At 36.5% G+C, this 27,802-nt stretch overlaps 1 protein-coding gene across 10 annotated transcripts in view; it reads left to right on the top strand.

Moving 5' to 3' along the window:
• The window catches only part of LOC124399932 (ERC protein 2), a 214,991-nt gene that overhangs the window by 116,482 nt on the left and 70,707 nt on the right, over positions 1 to 27,802 (top strand). For all 10 annotated transcript variants that reach the window (XM_046871284.1, XM_046871283.1, XM_046871280.1 and 7 more), the window contains one exon: positions 21,870 to 22,017. In XM_046871284.1, coding sequence (XP_046727240.1) covers positions 21,870 to 22,017 — 148 coding nt within the window. The remainder of the gene's footprint in view (positions 1 to 21,869; positions 22,018 to 27,802) is intronic.

Raw genomic sequence — 27,802 nt, 5'->3', positions numbered from 1 at the left:
TGGATCTTATTTAATGTAACGATGACCTTCAGAGAAGAACTGCAACTTGTCATTGAGTAAACTTTTGAAATATATTAAAATAAAATAAAATGAGAAAAGACAAGTGTGTGTTCCACAATGCAAATTTAAATAAAGAGGCAGGGTTAATGTTAGTTTTAGGTTTTGAGCATGTGGCTAACAGAGTCACATATGACAGGCAACTGTGCAACAGCAGGTTTTTCCAGCTTGATTTTCCCCACTTATTCTACTCTTTGCTCAGCCCTACAAACAAGTTCCTGAGCAGAATCTGATGTCTCTATTCTTAGCATATGTGGTTATGGGGGGCCCTTCCCATATGTTCTTCTTCACTGGATTTCCTCTCAGTCCATCACTTCATTCTTTCTTCCTTCAAGTGTAAATCTTTTGGTTCACCATCTGTATCTTTTTTGCACTGCATACTTGCCCTAAGAATGCATCTTTTTTTTTTCTCCTTTCAACATTTTTTTTTCTCTCTAGGCATTCAGGTTACAGTTACAGTTTCACACACTGTTTCATGTTATATAGCTTTGGTGCTCAGTCTTCTTGTACATTTGAAAAGCTGTGAGCATATGAACTACAGCTGCAGGCACCTGCTCAAGCTTATATGAAGACATAGCAAGTTGAGTCATCGTTGTTTAAAGCATTTGTGCATTTGTTTCAGCTTTAATTAAATACAGATTTGTACAAATGAAAAGTCAAGCAATGAAAAATTAACTGAACTGAACTTAATTTTTATTTATCCATTCAACACTTTTCTTATAACTCGGTAAATGCAATTTATTTCTTTATTCGACACAAACATGAAGATTTAAATGGTTGGTAAATAATCTTCAAAATGATTGGAGGTTTGCTAATGTAATGAGTAATGATGCACTCAAAGGTCACATGACATAATTATGTTTTGTCTTCTATGCCTTATTATGCCTAATAAGATAGCTCTCAACTCCAATATTACATAACCTCCTGACAAGATTCCTGGTGACCTCCTTACTATTCAGTTATTCATCTTAGAGTATGTCATTAAGTACCTATTGTGAATTACTCACTGTGAAACTAATCTGAAAGGAATTAAGTTCTGAGAGTCTGGAGTTCTGAGAGTCTTTAAGGGGTTAAAGCTGCGTAAGACTTCCGACCTGTTTTCATTCATTCTTTTAATTGGACTGTACAAAATGTGCAAAAGAAAGAAAAAAAGAAAGAAAGAAAGAAAGAAAGAAAGAAAGAAAGAAAGAAAGAAAGAAAGAAAGAAAGAAAGAAAGAAATTGCAGACAGTTGCTTTAGTTAATGCATTGACCCTTTACAGTAAAAGTAAACCATACTTTGTTATTGTTGCACCACCAGAACTGAATGTTGTGGCTTTTTTATTTTTATGTTTTTTGTTGGTTCACTGACCCTGTGCTATGCTTAAAGACAAAAGGTTTCTGGGGCAGAGGGTGTGTCATCTTCCATGCATGTACACATAGATGTCCTTTGTCGACTTTCGGGAACGTATTTACACCCAGTCTAATTGTTCATTATTTCATAGGTAAAATAGCTAAAAAGGACAGGAAGGGCAGGTATGATATGAATGTGCGAGGATTGGACTTGGTGGCTGACTGGGGGGTGGCTAAAGAATGCACTCAATAGAAAATCCTCATAGTAAAGTGTGTGTGCGTGTCTGTATTTGTATTTGAAGGGCACGTACCCAAAGTGTTTGTTCTCACGTAAGAGCGCTCCTTTACACATGATGGTCACAGTTGTGGTGTTTTGGATAAAAGCATGTCGCATTTACAGACATATAAGTTAAAGGAGTGTCTTATAAAAACAAAAATTTGGCTGCACATACATTTCTTCAAAGTATTTTTTACAACACATCATCCATAAATCTTTAAAGACAAAAGGCTAAAAAAAAACAAACGACGTGCAAGACACACAAATAGGTGCATACACATGCACATATCCATCTTCAATATCAACATCCCAGCTGTGTGTTTGTTCAAGCTAGGTTGATAGAATGTGCACAGTTAATTTCTTTCTTATTCTAGCTCAGATTTCTATCAGATAAAAAAGGCTTTTTTCTAATCTTGCTTCATTTGCTTACTCCCTTAATCCACTCTTTTGCCTTTCAAACAATACTGTAACACATCAGCCTGCATTTGGGGGCAGAGGAAGTACCCAGCTCCATTAGGCTGCCCATAAAGAACATATGTGTGTAACTCAATAGCTAAGGTAGCCGTCTATGAACATTTTAGCCACAGCACACAAACACAAATGCACATGTAAGCAAGAGAACACAAACAGATTTAAATATACACACACTTCTAAAGATACTTGGTTATAAATACCCATATGCACACTACACAAAAAGCATCATGCACATAAAAATACAAACACACGCTTTATCAGTATCATCTTGCTGTGATACGCATTTCTCTCAGTGCTATTAAGTTTCTCTAGGGGGTACGTGGGCCACAGTAATGACCCACCAGAAGAATGACATAAAAACGAAGGAATGTCAGAATTAGCCCCCAGGAAAAAAAAAAAAAAAACTAAATGGCACATGGAATTCATTATGTTTATTGGTACACAACTGCTACATATAAGCCCCTCTCCTTGTTCTCGTTCGTCCTTTGCCGAAAAATGCACTCTCTTTGAATGCCAGAGAAAAAAAGGGCTCTTTATCTTAAGAGGTGGTTAAAAACAAAAAAAGCTGTGCTTTTCCTGTAGCCACAGAAGGTTTAATGCACCTTTTATGGTGAATGCTGGACCAAAAGTAAGTCACTGCCTCTGAGTTCTAGGTTAAATTTATAGTGCGTCAGTGTGGATAGGATGCAAAAGTTGTGAGTGGTAGTGACTTTTAAAGTAGAACCTGGGAATGTGAATATTTGCTATTAAATGTTTCGATTAGCCATTATAGAACAACATTATTATTTATGTCAGGGGTAGGCAAAGCTGAAATTTATTGGTTAACCCAAAAGGCCACTAAAATGCCTTATACATGCTTGAAAACGTACTCGGCTACACAAAGTGGAAACTTCTATAATGTAATTGTAAAATATTTTATATTTAAAATTTAGGTACAACATTTTTTTTTGTACTTCTGGAAAAAACTGTCTGACTGCCAGATTTGGTGTTTTCTCTTCACACTATTTATTTCCTCTATATATCATATATTTTTTACATCAGGTTGACAATGTGCAGAAAGCAGGATAATTCTATGACAGTTATCTTGTCTCGGTTGATGTTTCTAGTGCTGTAGGTGATGAGATTTGGAAGCATGTGCTATAGATAGAGCCTTGAGGCGAAAGTGTATTTAAATGACACATCCCGAATAGGCCCAATGAAAACTTTAGTTTTGGAAAAGTCAGTAATGATTACATCTTTACTAGATAACTATGCATAAAAAAGCTATTATTTAAAAAAAAGTTATTTACTATCCATTAGTCTAAAATAGATTTATGTGTATGCCATTTCTCTAAAAGGTACTTGGGCTTTTTACATAATTTGCAGAGAAATATGAGAAGGAATGACCTTGTTTGAACGTAATAAACTTTTTTATAAAAATGGATTGAAATCCAGCGACAGCAGATCAGACAAGCAATGGTGAGCTTCTTCCTTTATAAATAATGATGTCATTATAACATATATATATATATATATATATATATATATATATATATATATATATATATATATACTTTAAATTCTAAATGTTTCTTGTTTTTGCATGTTCTTGTTAAATATTCATTCTGAAAATGGTCACTTTTTTCTGACACCAGTGTGGCCTTCTTCCCCTACATTCCATTGCCATCCTCTTCATCATTCTAGAGTTTGGTTTGGCTATTCCCTAACCATCTGACTTTTGTTTAGTGAAAGATGGATGGATGGCTGGAATGCTAACTGTGGCAGCTAACTTTAGTGGGCTGCGGTGAGACCTGAGGCTGGTAATTGCCGGCAGCCAACATGACTGACTTTTTGTTTGAGCTTGTTGCCTCTAAGCAGCCTGCCTAGTGCCAGAGATAACAAACTGCAATTAGAATAGCTCAGGCTGCTGTTCAATTCTTTTTCTGTACAAAAAATGAACAAATAAAAAAAAAACAGTAATGAATCTGTTACATACTTATCAAACATATCACTTTCAGCCATGCCTGCCAATTTATACAAATATATATATATTTGTATATATAAATATTTTTTTGTTTCATTTATGTATATTTTTATTATATGTCTCTTAGCCTAGTAAAGCTTTACTTCAGGGACTGGCATAAGGGTGTGGTTCAGGTTTGTGTTTGCTTATATATGGGATGTTTTTCTATGCCAATTTAGTCAGAATCCTGTATGTGTAGGTGTCTAAGGTGTGAGCTGCTTTAGTAAGACAGAAATCTGGAACGCGAAACTAATCTTCAACCTTATTATTTCAGCTTGAATGAGAGATTGATAGACATTTAGAGAGGAGACCTTTGTTTTTACATGCTTCTCAGTTCAGGTTAACAATAAAACTTCATATATAAAGATTATTAAAAGGACAGTTTTACTTTCACGCACCTTGATAATTATACCTTTTAGCATTTTCATAAACGTGTATTTTAAAGCAATAAGTTACGTATCCTATAAGGAATTACACTTAAATAAATGGTTTTTTTTTTTCGTATATACTGATATTGTAAGTATATTTAATTGTCAAGTCATGGTATATTATTTATATATTCTTGTACTCTGAAGCAGAAATCACTTTTAATTTATGCTTTAATATAGCATACAGGACATATCTTAAGTATATTAGATTTAAATGATTTATTACTTCAAAGCAGTACATCCTGACTTGCTCCTCCCCACTGTAATACATTGCAGTTGCAAAGGTGGTGTTTACAATTGTAATTGTAATAGTGAAAAGTACCAATGTAGGTTTCAAATTATTCATAGTGACTAATTTGAAAAGTACCAATGTAGGTTTCAAATTATTCATAGTGACTAATACAGACAAATACGGTTTAGTGAAGTACACCATTGAAATGTACCAATGTTGTGAAAGATTTTTAATGTGTGCTTGTAGTTCAGCTGGTCATAAAAGATGTGCTTGGTTTCTAGATGACAATCTGGGGTTCTTCTTTCTATTTCCAGCAATAAAGCAAAACATAGTAGTCTTTTTTGTTCATCTACATATCACTAGATGTTGTCACAGGTGTTCATACATTTTCCATTTTATTTACAATCTGGTGTGATTAGCAAATTTATAAAAAAATAAAAGCCTGTCTAAAATAAGTTATAAGAAGAATTATTGGTTTATTCTCCAGGCATCCAGTTCAAAACATTGTTCTCCTCTGTTGAGTCTGTGGTGCAGATCCAAAGTGGTAATGTGCAGCGCCAGTGCAAATCAAAACATAACAAGTTCAAAATTATGTCTTATTTAATGTCATAAACTAATCACTAAGCTAAATATTTTCGTCATTAAGTTAATTTATTAGCTTGGATACTGGAAGTCTGCAAGGAAGGAATGTTACGAAACTGGACTTTTGTTAATTTTAGTTGAATATGCCAAAACCACATCAACCTTAGTGTGTTGTTGAGAAGCGCAAGGAAAAGATATATACATTGAAAATAATATACAACACATTATTTTTATTTTAAACTTAAAATGTTTTTAAAAACCAAGGAAAATTGCAATCTTTATACTCTCTCTATACTCTCTTACTCTCTGTTTTATTGAAGCTTTTAGTTACCTTTCTGGTGTTGGTTAAGGTATAGTTATTTTGTTCCTTGACTTGAGTTTAGTGAATAATAAAATAAATAAAAAAATAAATGTAATTTAGGTGCAATTATTGGGACAAGCATGATTAAAATATATTTGTGTGTAGTGCCTTTTTGTTTCTACAAACAAGCTTATTATTATTTTTTTTTTAAGTAGAACTCTTGTTATAGTAATAAGCATTATTATACCAGATTTAGAATCAGAATTCTTTTATTGATCCCACAGGAAATTATTTGGAAATTTCTATAGCATTATAGTTACAACAAATAGTCTATGAACCCCTTTATGATTAGCATTTGAAAAGTACAGAATTGGCAAAAAGGTTATTATTTAATGGTAAGCTCTTCACTAATTTCAGACATGATGGGATTGTAATACTAAAATTATTCTTTAATAGTTATATTCTTTTGTTGTCAGTTTTAACTCATACCTTAAGTACTGGGACCTCCTAATGGCCTGACAAACCTTGCACCTGTTTGTGTTGTTGGGAAGGTGTTTGGTTTCCTAACATATATTTCAGCTTGAATCTATAAAACTGAGATCATTCCCAGATGATGTGTAAAGTTCTTTTTTTAATTCACAAGGTCAATGTGTGGTCTGACAGCTATATAACAGGTTTCGTAGATGAAGCTTGAGTCATTATCTGTGTGAGAAAGTGTGATTCAATGTAATTTTCAAAGTTGTGTAGCATTATGGCAAATCATTAATCATCATATATAGGACAGGGACTTATATAGACCTGAATTAGGAGCAATGATCTTATGTGCACAGCAACACAAGGAAGACATTTTTCTCCTCTATGAGTTGACATAATTTGTGTCACGATGCAATGAGGCACATCCACCATTGTCAATGCAACACCATGTATAGCCATTTACTAGCACAAGTAAATCATGTGACCAGGCTAACTCATGGCTTATAATGTATTTTGTAATGTGTGAAAAATTGTATGTGGAGCATCATAACAAAAATGTTCTATAAACAATATGTGGCTATTATGTGTTTATAGAACCATAGTTACACATGTAACATGGTATTCTATTTCATTCCTCCTTCCGCATGCATTTAACACCTAGACAGACAATTTAAAAGGGTGACACTATAAGATACATTTGCAGGATTCATTTCAACATTCTTGGTGCCATCCATAAATCAAATTAGTAAAGAGCCATTATGTTTAATGACTTATCATCCAACCTCATCAGAACCTCATCAACCTCCTCATCAGTGTACCAGTTTTAGGTGAGTATCTGACTATTAAAAATATCCCTGAACATATAAATGGCTGAATATATCGCTTTCTCCAGTCAAACTAACAGCATTTGACTCACACCATAGATCAGTGAACGCCTTCATGACCAAATTGAGTAGAACTGTGCATGCTGTACCATGAGTTGCACAGTTCAAACCATTACCATTTTGAGGGTGGATAGCAGTGCGAGTCTGCCGGCAGTGCATGTGAGCTTGTAAAGACAAAATCTGATGTGTTTCTGACACAGTGCTGAAACCAAAGTTAAACATTGTAGTTCAACTGTCAGTTAGGAAATGTCTGCCAAATGTGGCTCCAGATAATAACATGCTTTGAGAGACTCTTCCCAGTTCCTCCTTCCTGAGGAAGAAATAATGAATGTTTTTCTGATCTTAGAACAAGCTTTCACACCATGGCCTGACCACCTTTCTCACAATAGTGGGATATAGGTACTGGTGGTAAATATGGATTGTACAAGCATCCTTCCAATGGACATTAGTCAATGTAAATCTCTGTTTACACTTTTTTTTTCTGCCCAGATGAAAGAACTAGGGTTCAAGATAAGATTCAATTCATTTTCAGTAACTGCTTTATCCTCTTTTGGGTAATGGTGAATTCAAAGCATATCCTGGGAACACTGGATGGTTGGTGAACTGCACATTATATGTTCATTTCTGTAAACATTTTTTGGTACATGCCAAACTAATGTGAATACATCGTGAAAAAAGGTCAGAATCACATACCTCACCAAAAGTTGATGTACCCACAGCATATAACTATTGAAATACTGTGTTAAATTTGCTTATCATGCACAATGGTTATAAGCAAATCTCTATAGCATCAACATCAGTACTTTATCAGGGAGCATCAATGTTTTTGATTTCAGTAGTGCCAGCAGTGATTTGTAGTCTCTTTACAACGTGACTGCTTTTGACAAACCTAAATAGATGCATTTGACTTTTACACACACTGATTACAATTCCATACATCAGCAGCCACATGAGTATTTTTTTTTCCAACTTTGCATATTAGACAAACATGTCTCTAAATGTTGTTTACTTTGCAGTTACTAGTAGGCCCCCTGAGGCATGTTTTCTCAAGGTAATGATGCAAGGCATCATCTAGGCAATAAGCCTTGCCCATTATTCTCATGAGTTATGCAAAACAAGGAAAGATTGCTTCAATTGTATGGCTGTCCCATTTTTGGCAAACTCACACTTGCATTTCAGCAACATGAATTAAACATTCTTGAACAGTCCTGAGAGCTTATATCTCTCTTGAGAACACGGCTATATCATTTCTAATTAAACTTTTATGGTTGAGGATATTCCAGAAGGTGAAGTATTGAAAGCTTTGCTATAAATCAGTTTGAAAATATCAATAGGACATGGAGTCTAGTTTGGCTTTTTAGAGTACTGCCAGTAAGAAATGGATTCCCAGACCTAAAGGTCATACGTTGGTGGCCTTTTTGGCTATTTCTTTGATGTTGCTTAATGTTTTGTGTTACTCTTAGCTACACTTTAACTAAGCTATTGCAAGTGTCTTGTAATGTTCACATACAAACATAATGGTAATAGGAAGCTGTTTAACATCTCTTCTTTTTCTTCCCCTATTGTGTATCTGAAAGCTTTGATCTATGAACTGGTATCAGAAAGATTTGAGACTAGCTCTGTTTACAAAAAGAAACTTTATTTATCTACGTTTAGACACTGTCAACTTCAAAATAGTCCCCTTGCATGGCACTCTGATGATCATCATACACATGTTGCTTAATGGTTTAATAATTTTCAGGGGTGAAGCTCGTTTAAGGTCTTCTTAATCTCTTATCTTCTTCTAGTGATGTTCTTCCACATCATTTGAGTGCGACTCAAAACACGTCAAACAACTCATTGAAGCATCGCATATGTCAAATGTATGTCATGTCAAACGTCTATGTGACAGATTTGACCAGTTTCATGCAGAATTTCACATTTGCTCTTTGTTCTAACTTGGTGTCCATGTAGGCAGAATAGTACCAGTTAGAACCATTAGTCTTGACATTTTGATACCAACTCGTAGACTTCTACATCTTTTTGTCAAAGCCTGATACAACCTTGTTGTACCTATTAATCTATTTCAACAATTACATACCATCATTAAAACTAAAGCTGGTGATGCTAACTAATCTGAATGATCAAAGTGATCAAAACTATATTTCCATTTCTATTTGAACAGACTATTCATGAAATGCCATGTGTCTGAGTACTTATGTATATTGGGTAGTTACATTTTTGGTTAAATTTTGCAGAACGAAGGAAGCAGTCTGCTCTCTATGTGTACACATGCCTGTCAAATCTCTTCTTAGTGTGAATGCTGAATGCCACATTTATAGACAAAAATAGGAGTCATTATTTTATCTAGCTCTCTTGCAAACAAACCTACATATACAGTATAGTGTGCAGGAAGGTACTACTAAATTATTCAGAATTTATCAAGTATTTACTGGATTGAAACACTCCCCAGTAGCCAGTTCTGTTTCTTATCATAAGGCAAATCTATGCCTCTGTCAGCATATAGGGGTTTGATTTTGCTTGTTTTAATGAAATTCTTTTTCTTTATAATGATTGAGGAATGAGTAAGCAGAAACTGCTTAAAAATAAGAGAGTGGCAGAGAGAAAAAAGAGAGAGATAGAGATAGAGAGAGGGTAAGAAAGAAAAAGAGAGGACTATCAAAGTTACCTATAGAATCTGGCCTGAGGTAAAAATCCGTAAGAGGATTGTGAAATAAATTGCTTTCAAGTTGAAGTGTGTGTCAGGGGACAGTATAATGTATATGAGTGTCCATAAATGTGTGTGTGTGTGTGTGTGTGTGTGTGTGTGTGTGTGTGTGTGTGTGTGTGTGTGTGTAGACTTCCTTCCCTAACTAAATGATGTTCTCCTCTTGCTGCTGTAATTACAAGGCAGACTGAGTCAAGAGTGTGTTTACCAAGGCAGTAGCACAAGATCAAGGCCATACACACACACAAACACACACACACACACACACACACACACACACACACACACACACACACACACACACACATTCTGCACCTGTGGCAGTTATGTCATTTTTTTATCACAAAGCAGGGATTCCATTATCACAGGATGGCTGATCGGACAGACACACACACAAGCAAATGTTAACACAAGAACACGCACACACACAACATTTCTTTCATCGGGGTTTTCCCATCCCATGTACATGTTTGCAATTGTTTGTTCAACCTGTCATTACCATATGCCTGTTTTTCTCACTAAATAAAAAGGCATGACTAAACACATTAGTTTTGACCACAGTAAACTTGTCTGTACCCATCCTTATGCTAAAGAACTACTAATTTATTGTTTCACATATAGATAAACATTGTTCAGGTTTATGAAGTGTAGTGCGGTAATTTTTATGCTTTAAAACAAAGTCTAGAGGCCTTAGACATTAATAATTGATGTTGAACGTTTAATGATCTGTATGTATACCCCTACCTTGACTATATGTATATATACAGATATATACGTATATCATGTTTCCTGGTTTCTTGATCTTATTTTGCTTCTTGTTCACATCCTTGCTTAGCCTTGTTCACACTGTTTGCTAATCACCCAGCCATAACCTGTTAAATATTTGTGTTTGCCTTCTATTTTCGATCGTTTGTCTGTTTATTATAATAAACATTCTTATCCTGCACTTGCATCTACCTCAGCTATCAGGTGCATTATAGCTAACAGACCACTGTGAAATAATGGGGGCAGCTGCTGAGGACAGTGTTATCTTCATGCCTGAGCTCAGCTCTGTCAGTTTCCCTCAGTGGATCTTGTTTGTTTGTTTTTTTAAGCTCTTTACTATGTCTTTTACCAGTCTGAAGATTTCTTTATGCAATGCCAATTTTATTGTCTGGTGGATGCCATGCCTAAGAAGTCACAATAACTCATGTTTTTGCTCTCTTAAAATTATCCAATGTAAAAAGAACATTAACCACCTAGCAGGTTTTGTTGACCTCAGTGGCGGGCCATGCATTTAGTACCTGGGCCTTCAGTGATGACTTACCCGACTTAATCCACCTCTTAATACCACCACTATCACATCACAATTATAGAAATCATCAATACTATACAAAAACTCAACATGTGCAACATGTGAAATTTCAAAGAGAGTGGCATAACACATATGGAGGGTGAATACCACTTTACTAAAGCAATCTCCAAACCTCTACACTATAACCGCAACTGTGCAGTTCAGAATCAATATTTGTCTAATGACATGACAAAAACATAAAAATGTAAATAAAATACAACCTACACCCCAGAGATGCATACTCATAATTTGCACCGCTCTTCAGAGGTACCGCTCGAATTCACTGGTCTGAAAGTGGCAAACAAACTATTTCCTAGGCTAAGACAATCTAGCTAGCTTCGGGGTTGGCCTACCTCTTTTTACAATGTCTAGCTTTTCTTGAAAACGGATTTTTAATATGTCCGAGACCAAATCAATGTCTCATTGTTTGTAGGCATAAAAAAGTTTAACTCTAATATATTAATGTGTGCAGCACGCTACAGAAGTGTTTTGACAACTTGGCTGTAACAGTTTCCCTGAAATATTAGAATTTATGTTGTAAATGTAGGTCACTGCTTCTGATAGTGTTTAGACTGACTGCCTGCCACTGGTTGACCTGCTCAGGAAGGTTTTAGGTGAGAGAAGCTAAATTGTGACTTGAAAAATATTTTGGAGAGGGCCACATTTACTGCTGAGCCTGCATGTCCCAGTTTTCTGGTTCTATGAGAAAAGAAGAGCCAAGGACCATGAGATCCCTGAACTGACAGCCTTTGCTGTCAGAATCTTATGGTTTCAGGATCTTCGCCGTTTTTCCTGCTCCACTCTGACACCCAAGGCATTTATTCCCTGACAGATTATCTCACCGGTTTGCTTGCCTCTGAGAGTACTCTTGCCATCCTGCATTTGGGTCCTTCCTCCCAGTCATACATCCCTGACATTCCCAGGCACCTACTACAACTCAGCACAAGGTCAATAAGAGTGCCTTCCATGTCATGTTCCTGATTGGGGTCAACAGGCAGAGAGGTTGCCAAGGCTCTCCAAGCCAAGCCCTAGTCAGAGGTCAACAACGCAGCCACCCATGACTTGCCCATACTAGAGAGTGATGGTGCAGCCTACTCCCATGGCTTGTCCATGTTAGCAAGAGATAGCACAACCTCCTCTGACAACCTACCCATGGCAGGGGCCAGTGGCATGGCTGTCACCCACAATTTGCTCATTCTAGGGGCCAGCAGCATGGCCTCCACCCACAACCAGCTCATTCAACAGCATGGCCTGCCAAACCTGCTTGCAGCACCCTGTCCCCAAAGAGCCTGGTCCATTGACCTGAAACAATGCCCGCTTCTCTTCACTTGGTCCATTTGTGGCATCACAACACATGTGTCCACTCTAAGCACAATTACTTATTCTTGCATATTATATATTCGGTCATGGCAAAATAAATTGTCTAGTTTACAGCCGATTACCAAACTAAACTGTGTATTACATATGTTTCTTGTTTTCTGATTTTTTGTTTGTTTGTTTTATCATTCATGTTCTTGCATTGTTTTTTAAACGCTCAACCATAATTTAATGTTTGTGTTTGACTACCATTTAGTATTGTTGGCCTGTTGATTGACCAGTAGAAGTATCATCATATGTGTGTAACTAATATTGAGATGGACTACTGAGCATTCGAAGTACAGTATGAAGCAAGTTCCCCAATCTTTTTATCTACAGCAGTAGCTGTGACAACAGGTGAAAAGGACCAATGCACAAAAACAAAAATAAACAAAAAACATCACTCAACTGGGTCAAAGGCCATGGGGAGGTCATTTGGTACTTTTCTTTGGACTTCTGTCAGTTTGGGTCAGTAATGGATTAGCAGATCAAAGGCCTAAGTAAGCAAAGTGTTTTCTTATCTTTATTCACTTTGATATTCATTTTATGTGAATTGTTGAGTGATGTGTATTTTTAAACGGTTGTATTGGAAATCTTATTTCAGTCCAGTCACTTAGTCTGATCTTGGTCCATACATGGTAATCATGTGTTTGTAGTAGTGGACAGTGGTCCAAAAGGGGCAGCTATGCAGCCAGAATATGCAGTAAGCTGCAATGCAATTTCTGTTCAGCCAATTACTCTATCAGAGAATTATCTGTTTCGGCATTTTGTACTACAGAAGCCCCTGTGTGGGATCAGACCAGACAGAGTAGCCTTCACTCCCCACACTTTGTCCTTGGTTGGTATAGTTTTGTTAGGCACTAATAACTGCATACCAGGAATATCTTACAGGACCTACTGTTTTGGAGATGCTCTGACCCAGTTGTCTTGCCAGTTGTCTAGTTTTCAAAGACTCTCAGATTCTTGCACTTGTCCATTTATCCTGATGGTAATATTGCAACTTTTGACAACTGACAGTTTGCTTTCTTCTAAATATAGGTAGTACCCGACTTACGATAGAAATGTGTTTCGATTACAATGAAAATATTGTCGGGACATGGCCTAGCGTATCCATAAAGCTTAAAGAATGGTAATCAGTAATGGGTAGTATGTAAATTACTCTGTTTTGCAAAATAATGTTCTGTAATTTGTTAGATTATTAACAAAGTACAGCACATAGTTTAGCAAAACAGAGCAATTTACATTACTGTGCTGTATAAACTATGCAGTATATATGTGTGTGGCAGCGGGCAAAAAAAAATTGGTCTTTGAAACTCCAAAAACACAGAAAAAATATACACGCTCTAAAACAGACAACTAAAATCTGTCGACCGCTGGTCAGAGTAAAGCATCTTACAAGGCAGATGTGTACATCCTGGTATTGACCCAATGTTTTTAAACATTTTTACAATTCTGTTGCATCTCTATCGCCATCGTAAGATCGATTGAACCATCGGGGACAACTTGTATATCTCACCCTGTTACAGGTGGCATTTAACAAATTATTATTTTTTTTTTTCACATAACCTGCCAATTGTTTTAATGTAGTGGACAATTGGTGTATGTTCTGGCTAGAGTAAGGAAACCAGTATGTAAACCTTTCCCCCACCTTAACCACATTTTGCCACAGAGGAAGCTGGTTATAATCTTAACTGAAACATTTGGGCTACTCATTCCTGAAACTATAGGGTGCATTAAGTGAGAGCTCGGGAGTGGATGTCTACATATGTGTTCTGTGGATGGTACAGTAAATGGAGAAGGCCTTGAGGTTGTGGGAAGTGCACTTGAGAGAATTTGTTTTATGTTACCATCACTCTTGCACTATTGAAGGGGGATCAGAGAGCAGGCTTTAGACGTGTCTCTGATTCTGCCTGACTTGATTCTACCACAGTAGACACAGGCCAGGGAATGTGTGCATGTGTGTATGTGTGCGTGAGGTAACGGGCATTACTCAGCACACTGTTTACAGGAGGGAGTCCCAGCCCTCTCGCCCATGAAGGCCTGGGTTCCTTTAACTTGTCTGTCAGTGTGGAATGCAAAGCTAAGTGTGAGCAGTCTCTGCACTGGAAAGTATTGGGAAGTGGCACTATTTTTCATACAGTTGCATACACTTAATCTCACGTCTAGCCCTTCCTACCATGATGGAACACTTTTAGTGATTCAGTTGCACTCTCTCTTTTTCTCACTTTCTGTCAGCATTAAAATGTCTGTCACTAATATAATCCTAATTATCCTGTGAAGCCTGGGAAAATGTAGTAGGAGCCACGTCACACTTTTTACTCCAAACTAGCTTTGCATTTGCATGTCACATTGCGGTTAGGTGGATTCACAGACAGCAGGCTGCCAGGCGAAGGTTTAACTGGTTTTCACAGGAGCCTGAGCCGAGCACTTGATTGGTTTGATCTTGTCCAGAGACCAGCTGAAGGTTGTCTGGAGGTTGTCCAGTGGTTTTAATCCAGTAGCCTCATCTCCTGCCAGATACTTACACTGAGGGCTTGTGGGATTAGAACACAGTGACATCAACCCCTAGTTCACTTGACATTATCACCCTAGTGTGATAACTGATGAACTAAGCACCAAAAACCACCAAAGGCTCAGTACAAAGCGCGGTCTGACAGCATCAACACAGGGGATTTGGCTGTAATGAACTCTGAAAGAATCACAGATACCATCTGGCAAATTAGGGTGTTACACATGACAGTTCCCATGTAAAAGGAAGTTTCTTCAGGGGCTTTAGGGTGGAGTTACTTGGGTGCATTCTGGTAGATACAAGAAGGGACTTGATGTAGAATCTCTTTCTGGGTGTCAGAGATTACTGTAGTACATGCTTGATCTTTCTGGCTTATGTTTTAAAATCTACTTTCGTTTTCGCCCAGAAGTGTGTATCATGTACATTATTAATTTTTTTCTACAAAAATAAGTTATTAAAACTTACATGCCTAACATTATAGTTTTTTTTTATTATCACATACAATATAACTAACTACTGTAAATGTTATTCAAATATAATTTTATTATATGTGTGGATTACTATTTTTGTACAAACCTATGTTTGACAAAAACATGCATAGACAGAGATTTTCATTTAAAAGTATTACTTTTCTGTTTGTGGTCATTTTGATTGTTTTAAATCAGCGAGTCAAAGTATGTTTGCACATTGTACATTTTTCTTTGTGGGAAAATTAGATAATTTGTTAGCTGTTTAAGAAGTTCATCAGGTTGTGGGGTGGTGATGGTCAAAGGGTCATGAGGGAGTCCTTAGATTTCTAGTGTATGACCTATTTCTGAACCGCAAGACACAAAATATGAACCACGGGATAAGATAAGATAAGATATATATATATATATATATATATATATATATATATATATATATATATATATAAATTAATTCATTATTTTTCTGATGGGTGAAATAGCAATGTGAAATGGACTGCTAAGATTTAGTGCTGCCTGGAACCGTAAATCACCCTATGTCCTTTCCTTCCTTCCTCATCCATGTCTTCATTGCTTAGCCCAGATGGCACTTGCTGCCTTCAATTCTTCATGAGGCCCAAAAGACTATTTGACCCCATCCTAAACCCTCAATGCCCATGACCATCTGTTATTTGACATCAGTGAGTGCATGACACAAAGCATGATACAGGAAAGACATATTTTATGTAGCAGCACAATGAAAAATTTAAGCTTGAGCTGATGTTCCCATCAAACATTAGAATGAATAAAATCTGAAACTGGACAGTTAAATATTAGGAAAAGACCAACTGTCTAATTTCTGCAAGCCTGTGCCCAGATTCTTGTGGTTTCTGCTATCATCTGCCTTAAGGTTCAATTTGTTGTGTGCTCTGAAATGCTTTGTAAATATGTGATTAGCTTTAACTATCCAATCAGTACAGAGCTGACATACTGATGAAAACAAAAATATTTAAACTACATTCTGCTTGTAAATGCACTGCCAATCTACAAAGCAATAATGTAAAATCCAGCATCATGTAACATTTTATAAGTTCAAGGGTTTTTCATTAAAAAAAAAATCAATAAATAAAAGAAATGGCAAAAAAGACTTAGTAAAATGTCTCTTACTCATTGACCCTGCTAAAAATAGCAAATAAAACATCTGTACTCAGAAAGCAGTCACCTTGTACATCAACAACAATGTTTTATTTTCTTTTGCTGAAAAATGAAGCCACCTTTTGACTCGTAGCAGATTTATGTAGACCACAAAACTGCATTAGTTTTTGGCCGCATACCTTTTCCAATTAATTGTGATTTAAAACCCCGGCATCAATTTGGGCCTGTCTTTCCAACAGGTAGTGCGATTAGCACAATCACTGTTAAGAAATAATGGTTGCATTGCTGAATTTGGGGTATGGCTATAGACCAGCTAATCAAAATACTGCCTTTGTTTCTGGAGGAATACATCTCTCATCATTATCAGGCAGGAGCTTATTGGCCTCTTTCCTACTTTCACACGGTGGCTAGTGCCAGACTTCGCTATATTAATCACACAACTGGAAGATGCTTTGCTTTTACTAAAGCATGGCTGACATCATGGCAAAATCTAAGGTGATTCCCAAGTTGCTATTTTGCTTGCCAGTCGTCCTCAAGGTTAAGCTTCATTTTTTTATATTTTATTTAAAAATTCAACTGATTAGAAATAAAGATAGAAGAAACATCATCAATGCATATTTATTATTTGACCAGTTCACCAGACTGGTCAAATAATAGACATATACCAAATGTCTCACCAGTGATCTTGAGGTGGCTGTGGATACTGTGATGTTATATGAGCTTCGTCTTTTCAATTGCCCTCACTTCTTTGCCATTTGCTCTGAAGGCACAGTCTCAAATAATGCTTTGCATTTATCCATAGCTTTTGGATATAGCATGTAGTTGTAATTGGCCCTGGTGTCATTGATGCACTTGCTGATGTAGCTGGTCACTGATGCTATGTATTCCTCCAAGCTGGTGGAGTTACAGGTAGCATCAGCTTTAGGGAATAGAGACTGGCCAGGTTTCCACTGCACAAAGCTGCGTTTCTGTCAGTGACAAACTGTTGAGCTCAATTGCAGTGTCCAGAACTCTTGTCACTGAGCCATGTCTCCATGAAAACAAAAAACAGAGCAGTCTCTAAACTTTCTCTGTGTAGTCTGCTAGAGGCTTATGTAGTCCAATTGATTGTCCAGGGAGCAGACAGTGGAAAGCTGGATGGTCAAGAGAGCAGAACAAAAACAAAAAAACTATTGCTTTGTGCTGTCTTGCATTCAGTCATAATCACCGGTCAGTGTTTTTTTTATGATATGGCTGATTTGTGTATTTAGCACGCTACAGAGAATGAAACTCAATTCATAACTGTAAATGACCGGCATTTAGTTTCCGGTAAATTATTATTACATTTTAGTATATTGTTGTTTCATATAAATCAATGTTAATGTTAAATCAACCATGGGTTAAATGACTTTAATGGTTGAATAGGATATTTTTAGTGTATAAATAATATGATCTTGGTATATGATATGATATAAAAAGATATAATGGTTAAAATGAGGTTTATAATTTCTACAAAATGTTTGTTTTACACATTTTTCTTTTGTTTAAGATTCAGTTTTTCCTGATCAAAGTCATTCTGCCAAATTTACTTTTGTTTGCACAATAAGACTAATTAAGATTCTACCTTATTTGCCCCCTTACTACACTAGACTGCACCTTCCCTTATCTTCTTTTGTTAGATGCCTTCAACATCCTGTGTTGTCATGGAACACCATTTGCTGACTCTCACAATGACGTTGTTTATGAATTTATGACTTATAGAACTACATTCCATGCCCATATACGCTGCATAAGAGCAGAAAGAAAAAAAGCCTTGGATCACCAGTCACCTGTATTTAGACTTTTCCATGATACAGTAATGTATACAAGCCCCTTTTTCCAACCCAGGCCTCTGCTGGCAAAGACTATGTCTCTGGTATACGTTAACAGCGTAACAATATGAGCATAGCGTAATCCGGCTCGGGGGAGCAGTTACGATATGCTCATTTTCTCTTGCGGTGTCTTTTTTTTTTTTTAAGGAACTGCATAGCACATGCCAAAATAGCTCCCACCTTTTTTTCTGGGGGGTGTGTATGAGAGACTGTGTGTGATATAATAAGAAAAGAAATTGAATTACTTTTAGCAAGACATAAGAGAAATAACACCAGAGGTGTTGGAAAACGAATGGAAATCGATCGTTCAACATTTGGGGGCATTTTTATTTACTAAACAGTTATGGTTTTTAATTCATATCAGCAGTTAGCCATCCTAGAATGCATTATTCAGAAAGAAAGGAAGAATCCAGATGCATACCGTAGCTTAATTAGGTGTACAGAATCGTTATGCAATACGGTTTTAGAGCTTATAAAGTGCTGTTGGTTTTCTGAGCTATTCCTTGTATTTAATTAGATAAATAATTGAATTCATCTGAAATTATATTTAATTAAGATCACAGAATTAATTGTTGCAATTAAATAATTCTAATATAACATTTCTAGCGTTACAATTTATGCTCAAAAGATCAAGTTTGTTAACATTATATTTCATTAGAAATATATATAGCAACAGTCTATATACTAAATACTTTCTTTCTTTTGGCTTCTCCCATTAGGGGTTGCCACAGCGGATCATTCGCATGTTTGATTTGGCACATGTTTTTGCGCTGGATGCCCTTCCTAATGCAACCCTCCCTATTTATCCGGGCTTGGAACTGGCACTAAGAGTGGCTGGGGTTGGTTCCCTGACCGGGGATCGAACCCGGGCCGCATCGTTGAGAGCGCCGCTTCCTAACTACTAGACCACCAGGGACCCCAGTCTATATACTAAATGCTAGTTAGAAATATTGACAGTTTGGACACAGTTTTGACATGTTCACTTAGGGTGTACTCACTTTTGTTACCAGCTATTTTGACAATAGTGGCTTGACAAGCTGCACATTGACTGCTCTAAAATATATCCAATTTTCATTTCGATAGCATTGTCCCTTAAAAAGATACACTGAAAGGGTTGCTGAAATGTAAGGCGTGTACTCACTTTTGTAAGATACTGTATGTCTGGAAACGGAGGAGACCAGTTGCTGGCATATTGGTAAGGAATGCTGTCTCATTTATGTCTGATACAGAATTCTACCTGCTTAACAGTCCTGGGTCTTTTTTGTTTAAATGCACCAAAAGTTTTCAATTGTTAAAAGGTCTGGTTTGCATTTCAACACCCCAACTATGAAGCCAGACTATTGTAATAGATGCAGTATGCTGTTTAGTATTGATAAAATATGCTAGGCCTTCCAGGAAAATGACATTGTCAGATTAAGGCACATGCTGCTCTAAAACCTGTATGTACCTTTCTGTATTGATGGTGCATTTTCAGAAGTGCAAGCTGATGTTTTTTTCTTTTTATTTGTCTGTCCACTTTTTACTCCACCTCAGTACATGTTAAATGAGCTTTGACTCAGATTCACAGATTTCTGGATCATGTTCACGTATGGCTTCCTTTGACTAAAAGACAGAAGGTGGAGCTAAGGGTAGCAGAGCTAAAGATGTTGAGATTTTCATTGGGAGTGATGAAGATGAACAGGATTAGAAACAAGTTTATTAAATGGACAGCGCATGTAGGATGTTTTCTGGACAAGGTGAGGTAGGCTAGATTGAGATGGGATCAGTAGGAGAATGCTGAGGATGGAGCCACCAGGAAGGAGGAAAAGAGGAAAGCCATGGAGGAGGTTCATGGATGTGGTGAGGGAAGACATGCAGGTAGTTGGTGTGAAAGAGGCAGATGTAAAGGACAGAGTAGTATGAAGACGGATGATCCACTGTGGCATATCGCTTCTTCTTTGCATGATAGAGCTTTAACATGCAATATTGATTTTAAGCCTTGTCCCTTGCCCACAGAGATTTGTCCAGATTCTTGGAATGTTTTGATGATTTTTTATTGTAGATGATAAGATTGCAAATTTGCAAAGTCTTTGCAGTTTAAGGAACCCTATTCTGATTTTATTCCACAATTTGTTGATGCAGTTTTATTTTGCAGATTTGTGAACCTCTGGCCATATTTACTTCTAAAAGACTCTCTCAGACAGTCTTTATGTACCCAATCATATTTTTGACCTGTTGCTAACTAACCTAATTTATTACAAAATGTTACTTCAGCTTTAAGTAGAACTTACATTTCCAGCCTTTTGTTTACTTGCCCAAACATTTCTGAGACATGTTGGAGGCTGTCAAATTCAAAATCCACCTTCTTTTTTTCTTTAAAATGGTAAATTTTCTTAGTTTATATCTTTGATATGTTTTCTATGATCTATTGTGAATTAAAAAATGGTTTATTAGATTTGCAAATCATTGCATTCTGGAATTGTACATTTATTGTTCATCCTAAATGACCATTCTTCATGTTAAAAAAAAAATCATCCAGGCATTATAATGAAATGCTGCTTAATCGAAATCGGAAGCACTTCAAGTGAACCAAATTTATATAGTAGATCCTAAACTTTTCTGGTCTTTCAGTAATATAACAACTGTAAAAGAGGTAAACATGATAAACATATTACATGGCTAATACATGTCAAGTAAAAATTACAGGTTTTTTATTTAGGAAATGCATTGTCAGGCTGCCTGGTCACATTTAAGAGATGATAGAAAGCTTGCCAGAAGCTTCCACAAGACATCTGGCTCAGGAGCTGATAAGCAAACCATAAAAAATTCCTTAAAAAAAAATTCATTTTCTTAATTGTTTTTAGTATTTCCAGGTCATAGAGAGAGTTGATGTTACTAAAACATGTAAACAAACAAATAGCTCATGTGCAATTATTTTCAAAATCTATCAATATGAACATTTGAGCACTTTGTACAGGAAAATTTATATTTTAATATTATTATATTCATGTGTAATGGAACAATGAGCTCTCAATAGTAATGCTTGAAGGCAGTGCAACACATGCTGTATAGTAGTTTTCAATGTAGTCATTGTATCTGAGTCATGATAAGACCAGTCTTGAGCTCATATCCGGAGCATAAAACGTAGGTGTGTATGTATGTGTGTATCAAAGCGAAACAGATGAGTTAGTCTGTAAGGTATAATGACAAAGCGGAGATTGGTGACAATTCACTGTCTGACCTCAGGCAAACACTCAGCCATTAGACAAAAATCCCTGTGATGACGGGAAGGGAGCAGGGGGTTGTGGATACTGCGGTTCATCGGTATGCTAACAATCTTAGCGCACCTGCTGGCTGGATACTCTCCCCTGCTGCGAGGCTGTGTGTGTACATGTGTGCGCAACTTACTGTATTGTGTGTTTGTATCTGTTCTTTGTTAATGTAATGACTTACCGTAGGTTGTAACCACTCTTATCCTCAATTTCCCACCAGGCAACAAGCTCTGTTGGCAGCCATCAGTGAAAAGGATGCAAACATCGCCCTCCTAGAACTCTCTGCTCCCAAAATGAAGACAAGTCAAGAGGAGGTGATGGCCTTGAAAAGAGAAAAGGACAGGCTCATGTACCAGCTCAAACAACAGGTAAAAGTTGATCAGATCAGTTATGTGTTATGAAAACACCTTAAAAAAATAATTAAAACAAAAATTTTACATAAAGAAAAATCCTTTAAAAATAAAAAGGAAATGAGGAATTTTTTTACTGTATTCATCTGTAACTCTATCCTATACCTACTAGCCTACGGTATATACTTATATTATACACAATATATATAATATATATAATGTAAATAGTCTAATCTTTCAAATCTGTGTTTAACCATCCACCCAATCAGAATTAAGTGCTCAGACAGCACATGGTATAAATGAATATATTACATAAATTGATATATCCACATACACCTATGTTTCCATGTTTCAGAATTTCTGCATTAAATACATTGTATGTGCCAAATCCTATTGCTTAAATGGAATTTTGACCTATCAAATATGGGGAGTGTGGAATTTGAGATATTTGGTGTATCACTCGTAATTTCGCCCATTCACTGAAAAACCAGTGAACCATCATCCTCACTCTCATACTCTCAGCTTTTTATTGCCATTAGTACTTTTTTTTATAGCACTACCAAATGAATTCTTGATGTTTTGCAGTACCTTCTCCAGATTTGTAAGAAGTTTAATTACACTCCATTGTTATTAAGTCAGCCTTAGTGTTTAGGCTATGACTTGTCCGTTGATTACTTGACTCATATAGGTTTAATAAGTTGTAATCAATCATGTAGGTCACAACAGACCACATCAGTAGCATTGCTAGTGGCCATTGCTAACAAGGCTGATTCAGACAGAATTCTGGGAAAAGAGGAAGAATTTTCTTTGTAGGTTAAACACATGCTTTTGCCTGTTTTTCTCATGGCTCAGAAACTCTAAGCAGATGCAATAGAAAATATAACATCAGTGCCACCTAATAAGTCAAATAGACAATTTTCTTTTTTATTAAATAGTGAACACACAGATGATTTGTATCGTATTTCCCCCGTGTCCTTTTAATTTCTACGCATGCTTTTTTCATATTTTTTTGGTGCTTAAGGACAATGCAAATCATATTCCATCATTACTGTATGAGTGTTAAGTAGACTGTTTAACAACAATTTCCATCCAATCCTTATCATAACATAGCAAAAGTTTAGAGTCATAAATGGTTTATTTGCAAATGTATATACAGTGAGGAAAATAAGTATTTAAACACCCTGCTATTTTGCAAGTTCTCCCACTTAGAGATCATGGAGGGGTCTGAAATTGTCATCGTAGGTCCACTGTGTGTAAGAATCCAACTACTAACATGGCCAAGACCAAAGAGCTGTCCAAAGACACTAGAGACAAAATTGTACACCTCCACAAGACTGGAAAGGGCTACGGGGAAATTGCCAAGCAGCTTGGTGAAAAAAGGTCCACTGTTGGAGCAATCATTAGAAAATGGAAGAAGCTAAACATGACTGTCAATCTCCCTCGGACTGGGGCTCCATGCAAGATCTCACCTCGTGGGGTCTCAATGATCCTAAGGAAGGTGATAAATCAGCCCAGAACTACACGGGAGGAGCTGGTCAATGACCTGAAAAGAGCTGGGACCACCGTTTCCAAGGTTACTGTTGGTAATACACTAAGACGTCATGGTTTGAAATCATGCATAGCACGGAAGGTTCCCCTGCTTAAACCAGCACATGTCCAGGCACGTCTTAAGTTTGCCAATGACCATTTGGATGATCCAGAGGAGTCATGGGAGAAAGTCATGTGGTCAGATGAGACCAAAATAGAACTTTTGGGTCATAATTTCACTAAACGTGTTTGGAGGAAGAAGAATGATGAGTACCATCCCAAGAACACCATCCCTACTGTGAAGCATGGGGTGGTAGCATCATGCTTTGGGGGTGTTTTTCTGCACATGGGACAGGGCGACTGCACTGTATTAAGGAGAGGATGACCGGGGCCATGTATTGCGAGATTTTGGGGAGCAACCTCCTTCCCTCAGTTAGAACATTGAAGATGGGTCGAGGCTGGGTCTTCCAACATGACAATGACCGAAAGCACACAGCCAGGATAACCAAGGAGTGGCTCTGTAAGAAGCATATCAAGGTTCTGGCGTGGCCTAGCCAGTCTCCAGACCTAAACCCAATAGAGAATCTTTGGAGGGAGCTCAAACTCCATGTTTCTCTGCGACAGGCCAGAAACCTGACTGATCTAGAGATCTGTGTGGAGGAGTGGGCCAAAATCCCTCCTGCAGTGTGTGCAAACCTGGTGAAAAACTACAGGAAACGTTTGACCTCTGTAATTGCAAACAAAGGCGACTGTACCAAATATTAACATCAGGTGTTCAAATACTTATTTGCAGCTGTATCAAACAAATAAATAGTTTAAAAATCATACATTGTGATTTCTGGATTTTTTTTTTAGATTATGTCTCTCACAGTGGACATGCACCTACGATGACAATTTCAGACCCCTCCATGATTTCTAAGTGGGAGAACTTGCAAAATAGCAGGGTGTTCAAATACTTATTTTCCTCACTGTATAATGGATATGTATATAAGGAACGGTAAGATTCAGCGGTTCGCATCTGTGCATCGGTATACTGTAAAAGTTGTCGTTGGAATGTGATACATCGTTTTTAACATACCTGCATAGCTAAACCTTGATTTATTTATATATAATTATTAGTAGATGCGCTATATGTTGCCAATAATTTGTGACAGATTTTTTATAAGTATATTGATTTCTCTTCCCTAAACTGTTTCTCAATCACGTTCTGGCATGTCCATGGCAGAGGTAGAACTGCATCTTCATGGAGACAGAACAGGAAAAAAAATTATGGTTTTATTTAATATTTTTTTGTATTCTTTTTTTGCACTACTAAGGCCTGTTTGTGAAAGGGCCATACATTAGAATTCGGATGGCACTTTAAGTAATTGATAATTTGCTGTCTGTTTGAACCATAGAAATAAAGTGAACTATCTGTATCATAGTGAATTGCATATTATAATATTAATGTGTAAGAGGGATGATTTGCATTGCATCGGTAGCTGCTTCATATGTATATTTAATGTATTGTATCATTGTTTATGCATCAGTTATGGTTATCAGTTATATCTTGTATTACTAAAAAAAAAAACCTATATAAGGCATCCACTATGTATAAACACACTGTTTTAAGGAATTATCCTCAAATAAGATTACAGAGTAAAACAGTGATTTATATTATGATTCTGCCAGTAGGTCAAAATGTATATAAATATTCAGGCAAAGAATGATCCTGCTTAAACAGTTAAGTCAATTGATTTATGTAATGCAAATCGTACCTCTATGAGTATGCAAAGTTTCTGTCATTAACAAATTGAGTTTTCTTAGTGTAGACCATTTTAAGCATAAGAACATGGCTTTAATAGGCAAAAAATGCAGATGTTTTGTTAGAGCATCTTCCCTCTGTTAGAGGGTTTTTTTCTCTCTGTCAGCAGTAACACTATAAAATATAAACGCAAGTATGAAACAATAAATGAGAGTCTTTTATATTGCACTGTTGCTACATGAACGATCCGGGTTCTATGTATCACATTAATCTAATCCAATTTATATATTTTTTTGTAAAATAAATGAGTAAATGTAAAATAAACTTTATAAATATACACTTGTCTGACTTTGCAAGCTTTGACAGGTGTGAAAAAAAAAAAACGGATGTTTGTTGAGAGTGACTGGACAGTCTATTAATACTGTACATTTATTTGATTTATTTATTGATCTATAGTTTAGCTTAATTTTTGCACTCAATGTAAGGTGACCAAGAGATATTTAAGTTCAAATGTGATGTAACCTACATACAAAAGCTTAAATGTTTAAAATGTTTTAGTACCCAACTCTAAGGCAAAATATTTCCTATTGGGGTGAAGGTTTTGTACATGCTACTTAAGAAATGCATCTAATATGCTAATATCATTACATATGGTAATAGGAATTTCCCCCATCAAAACAATTTCACAACAAGGCCCAGATAAAAATAGATCATAGTCTAATCAAGAGCGAATATGAACATGGTTGAAAAGAATTCTACTTTAGGAACACATCACACACTTTTAAGCTTAAAATCAAAATCAGATACACTGCGTACCACAACCACCAGTTGTGGAATTGTACATTGCTTCCTTTTTATAGCATGTGTGTAAAATTCCTCAAATTCCTCTGTGCATGTGATGTGAGATAACTGTCCCTCTTTTTTTTTTTTCATTTTCTGTGGTTTTCACATGCTATTTCTTTGGACACACACACACACACACACACACACACACACACACACACACACACACACACACACACACACACACACATACATATCAATCTGCACTTCATAGTGTAGTGTGTCAGCCATTAGAAGATATGCTGACAGATATCTTGACCAGGACCTGATAAACAAGTCAAGGTCAAATACTGGAGATCGCCATCTCCTCAGCACTCATCACACACACACACACACACACACACACACACACACACACACACACACACACACCAAAATTGTACCCTGTGCAAGTTCTCCTGTGCAAACCAGATTACAATGCCTTTTCTAGGGATGTTTTTAGTTATACATAATTATGAAAAGTGCTATATATTACTAGAGCTACATGCAATTTGCCTTGCTCGCTCTGTGAGCTCTGGTATCCGGTCACTGTGCATGTATAAGCACACATTCAATGCATTGTATTTTTTTTCTCACTACCTGCAAAGCGGGTTCCCATAAATCAGTCTGAGTTTAGAGTTTTCTGCCAGTCGCTGCTGTGTGATGGATGCTTTCTGGAATTCCACGCTTTGATGTGGAGGCAAACGATGGAGGTGGTATTCCGATAGCCACCAGTGCAGTGCTGTAACTGTACACTTTGTGTGTGTGTGTGTGTGTGTGTGTGTGTGTGTGTGTGTGTGTGTGTGTGTGGGTCAAGCAAAAGAACATGGGAATATAGTGAGATCTGTGACTCGAGGAGACATGGCTGATTTCCTCACCCTCTGATTTTCCTCTCGTTCTCACTCTGTTTGTTAGGGTGTCACTGGAATTTATATGCATTGCGCGTATTCAACTGATCAAAGCCATTCCTTTGTTGTGAAAAAGCAGCAAAAAGTATCAATTGCAAAATCAGTTAACTCTCTGAACAGATACAGTCACTGGGGCTAAATAGTATATGCAAGTCTAACTGTACAAATGACATAAACAAAACTTTGGAAAATATTAAATTGTATTAATATATTTTTATTCATTTAAATTAATTAAAAAATATATTAATAATATATGTTATTATTATTAATAATAATAATTTATAATATTATTTGATTAATTGTATGCAATTAATTGGACAGCCATAATTAATTGTATTTATAATTTAATGATATGATTTGGATTCACTAATTTGGCAAAGTAACTTTGTTGCAAACCAACTTAACATCAACTCAAAATAATTATTAAATAAATTATTTTAATAGATGCTGTAAAAGCAGTTGACCTGAGAGAGGGTAAAGAAATGGAAACAGTGCCTCACATAAAGAACCATTCTTCAAATTCTACCTCTTCATAAGGATGTATAAGCCACATTCACTGTCAAGTAGCAAAACTTCTTGGATTTGCAAGAAGCATAGAGGCATTAGTGGAAATCTCAGCTCGCTTTTCATACTTCATGAAGGCTAAGCCCTACATTTTTATTTACCACAAAGTGGATTCTGGTTAGCACCAAGGAAATCACCTGCCAATGTTATTGTCATGAAGCTGGAACTTGAGAGTTGATAATAGTAAAACTATCTCTGGAAAACAAAAGCCATTAGCTTGAGGTGGCTAAAAAAATCT

This window comes from Silurus meridionalis, chromosome 17 (genome assembly GCF_014805685.1).
Source record: "Silurus meridionalis isolate SWU-2019-XX chromosome 17, ASM1480568v1, whole genome shotgun sequence".
In the NCBI taxonomy this organism is placed as follows: domain Eukaryota; kingdom Metazoa; phylum Chordata; class Actinopteri; order Siluriformes; family Siluridae; genus Silurus; species Silurus meridionalis.
This window is presented reverse-complemented; position numbering and strand designations above follow the sequence as displayed.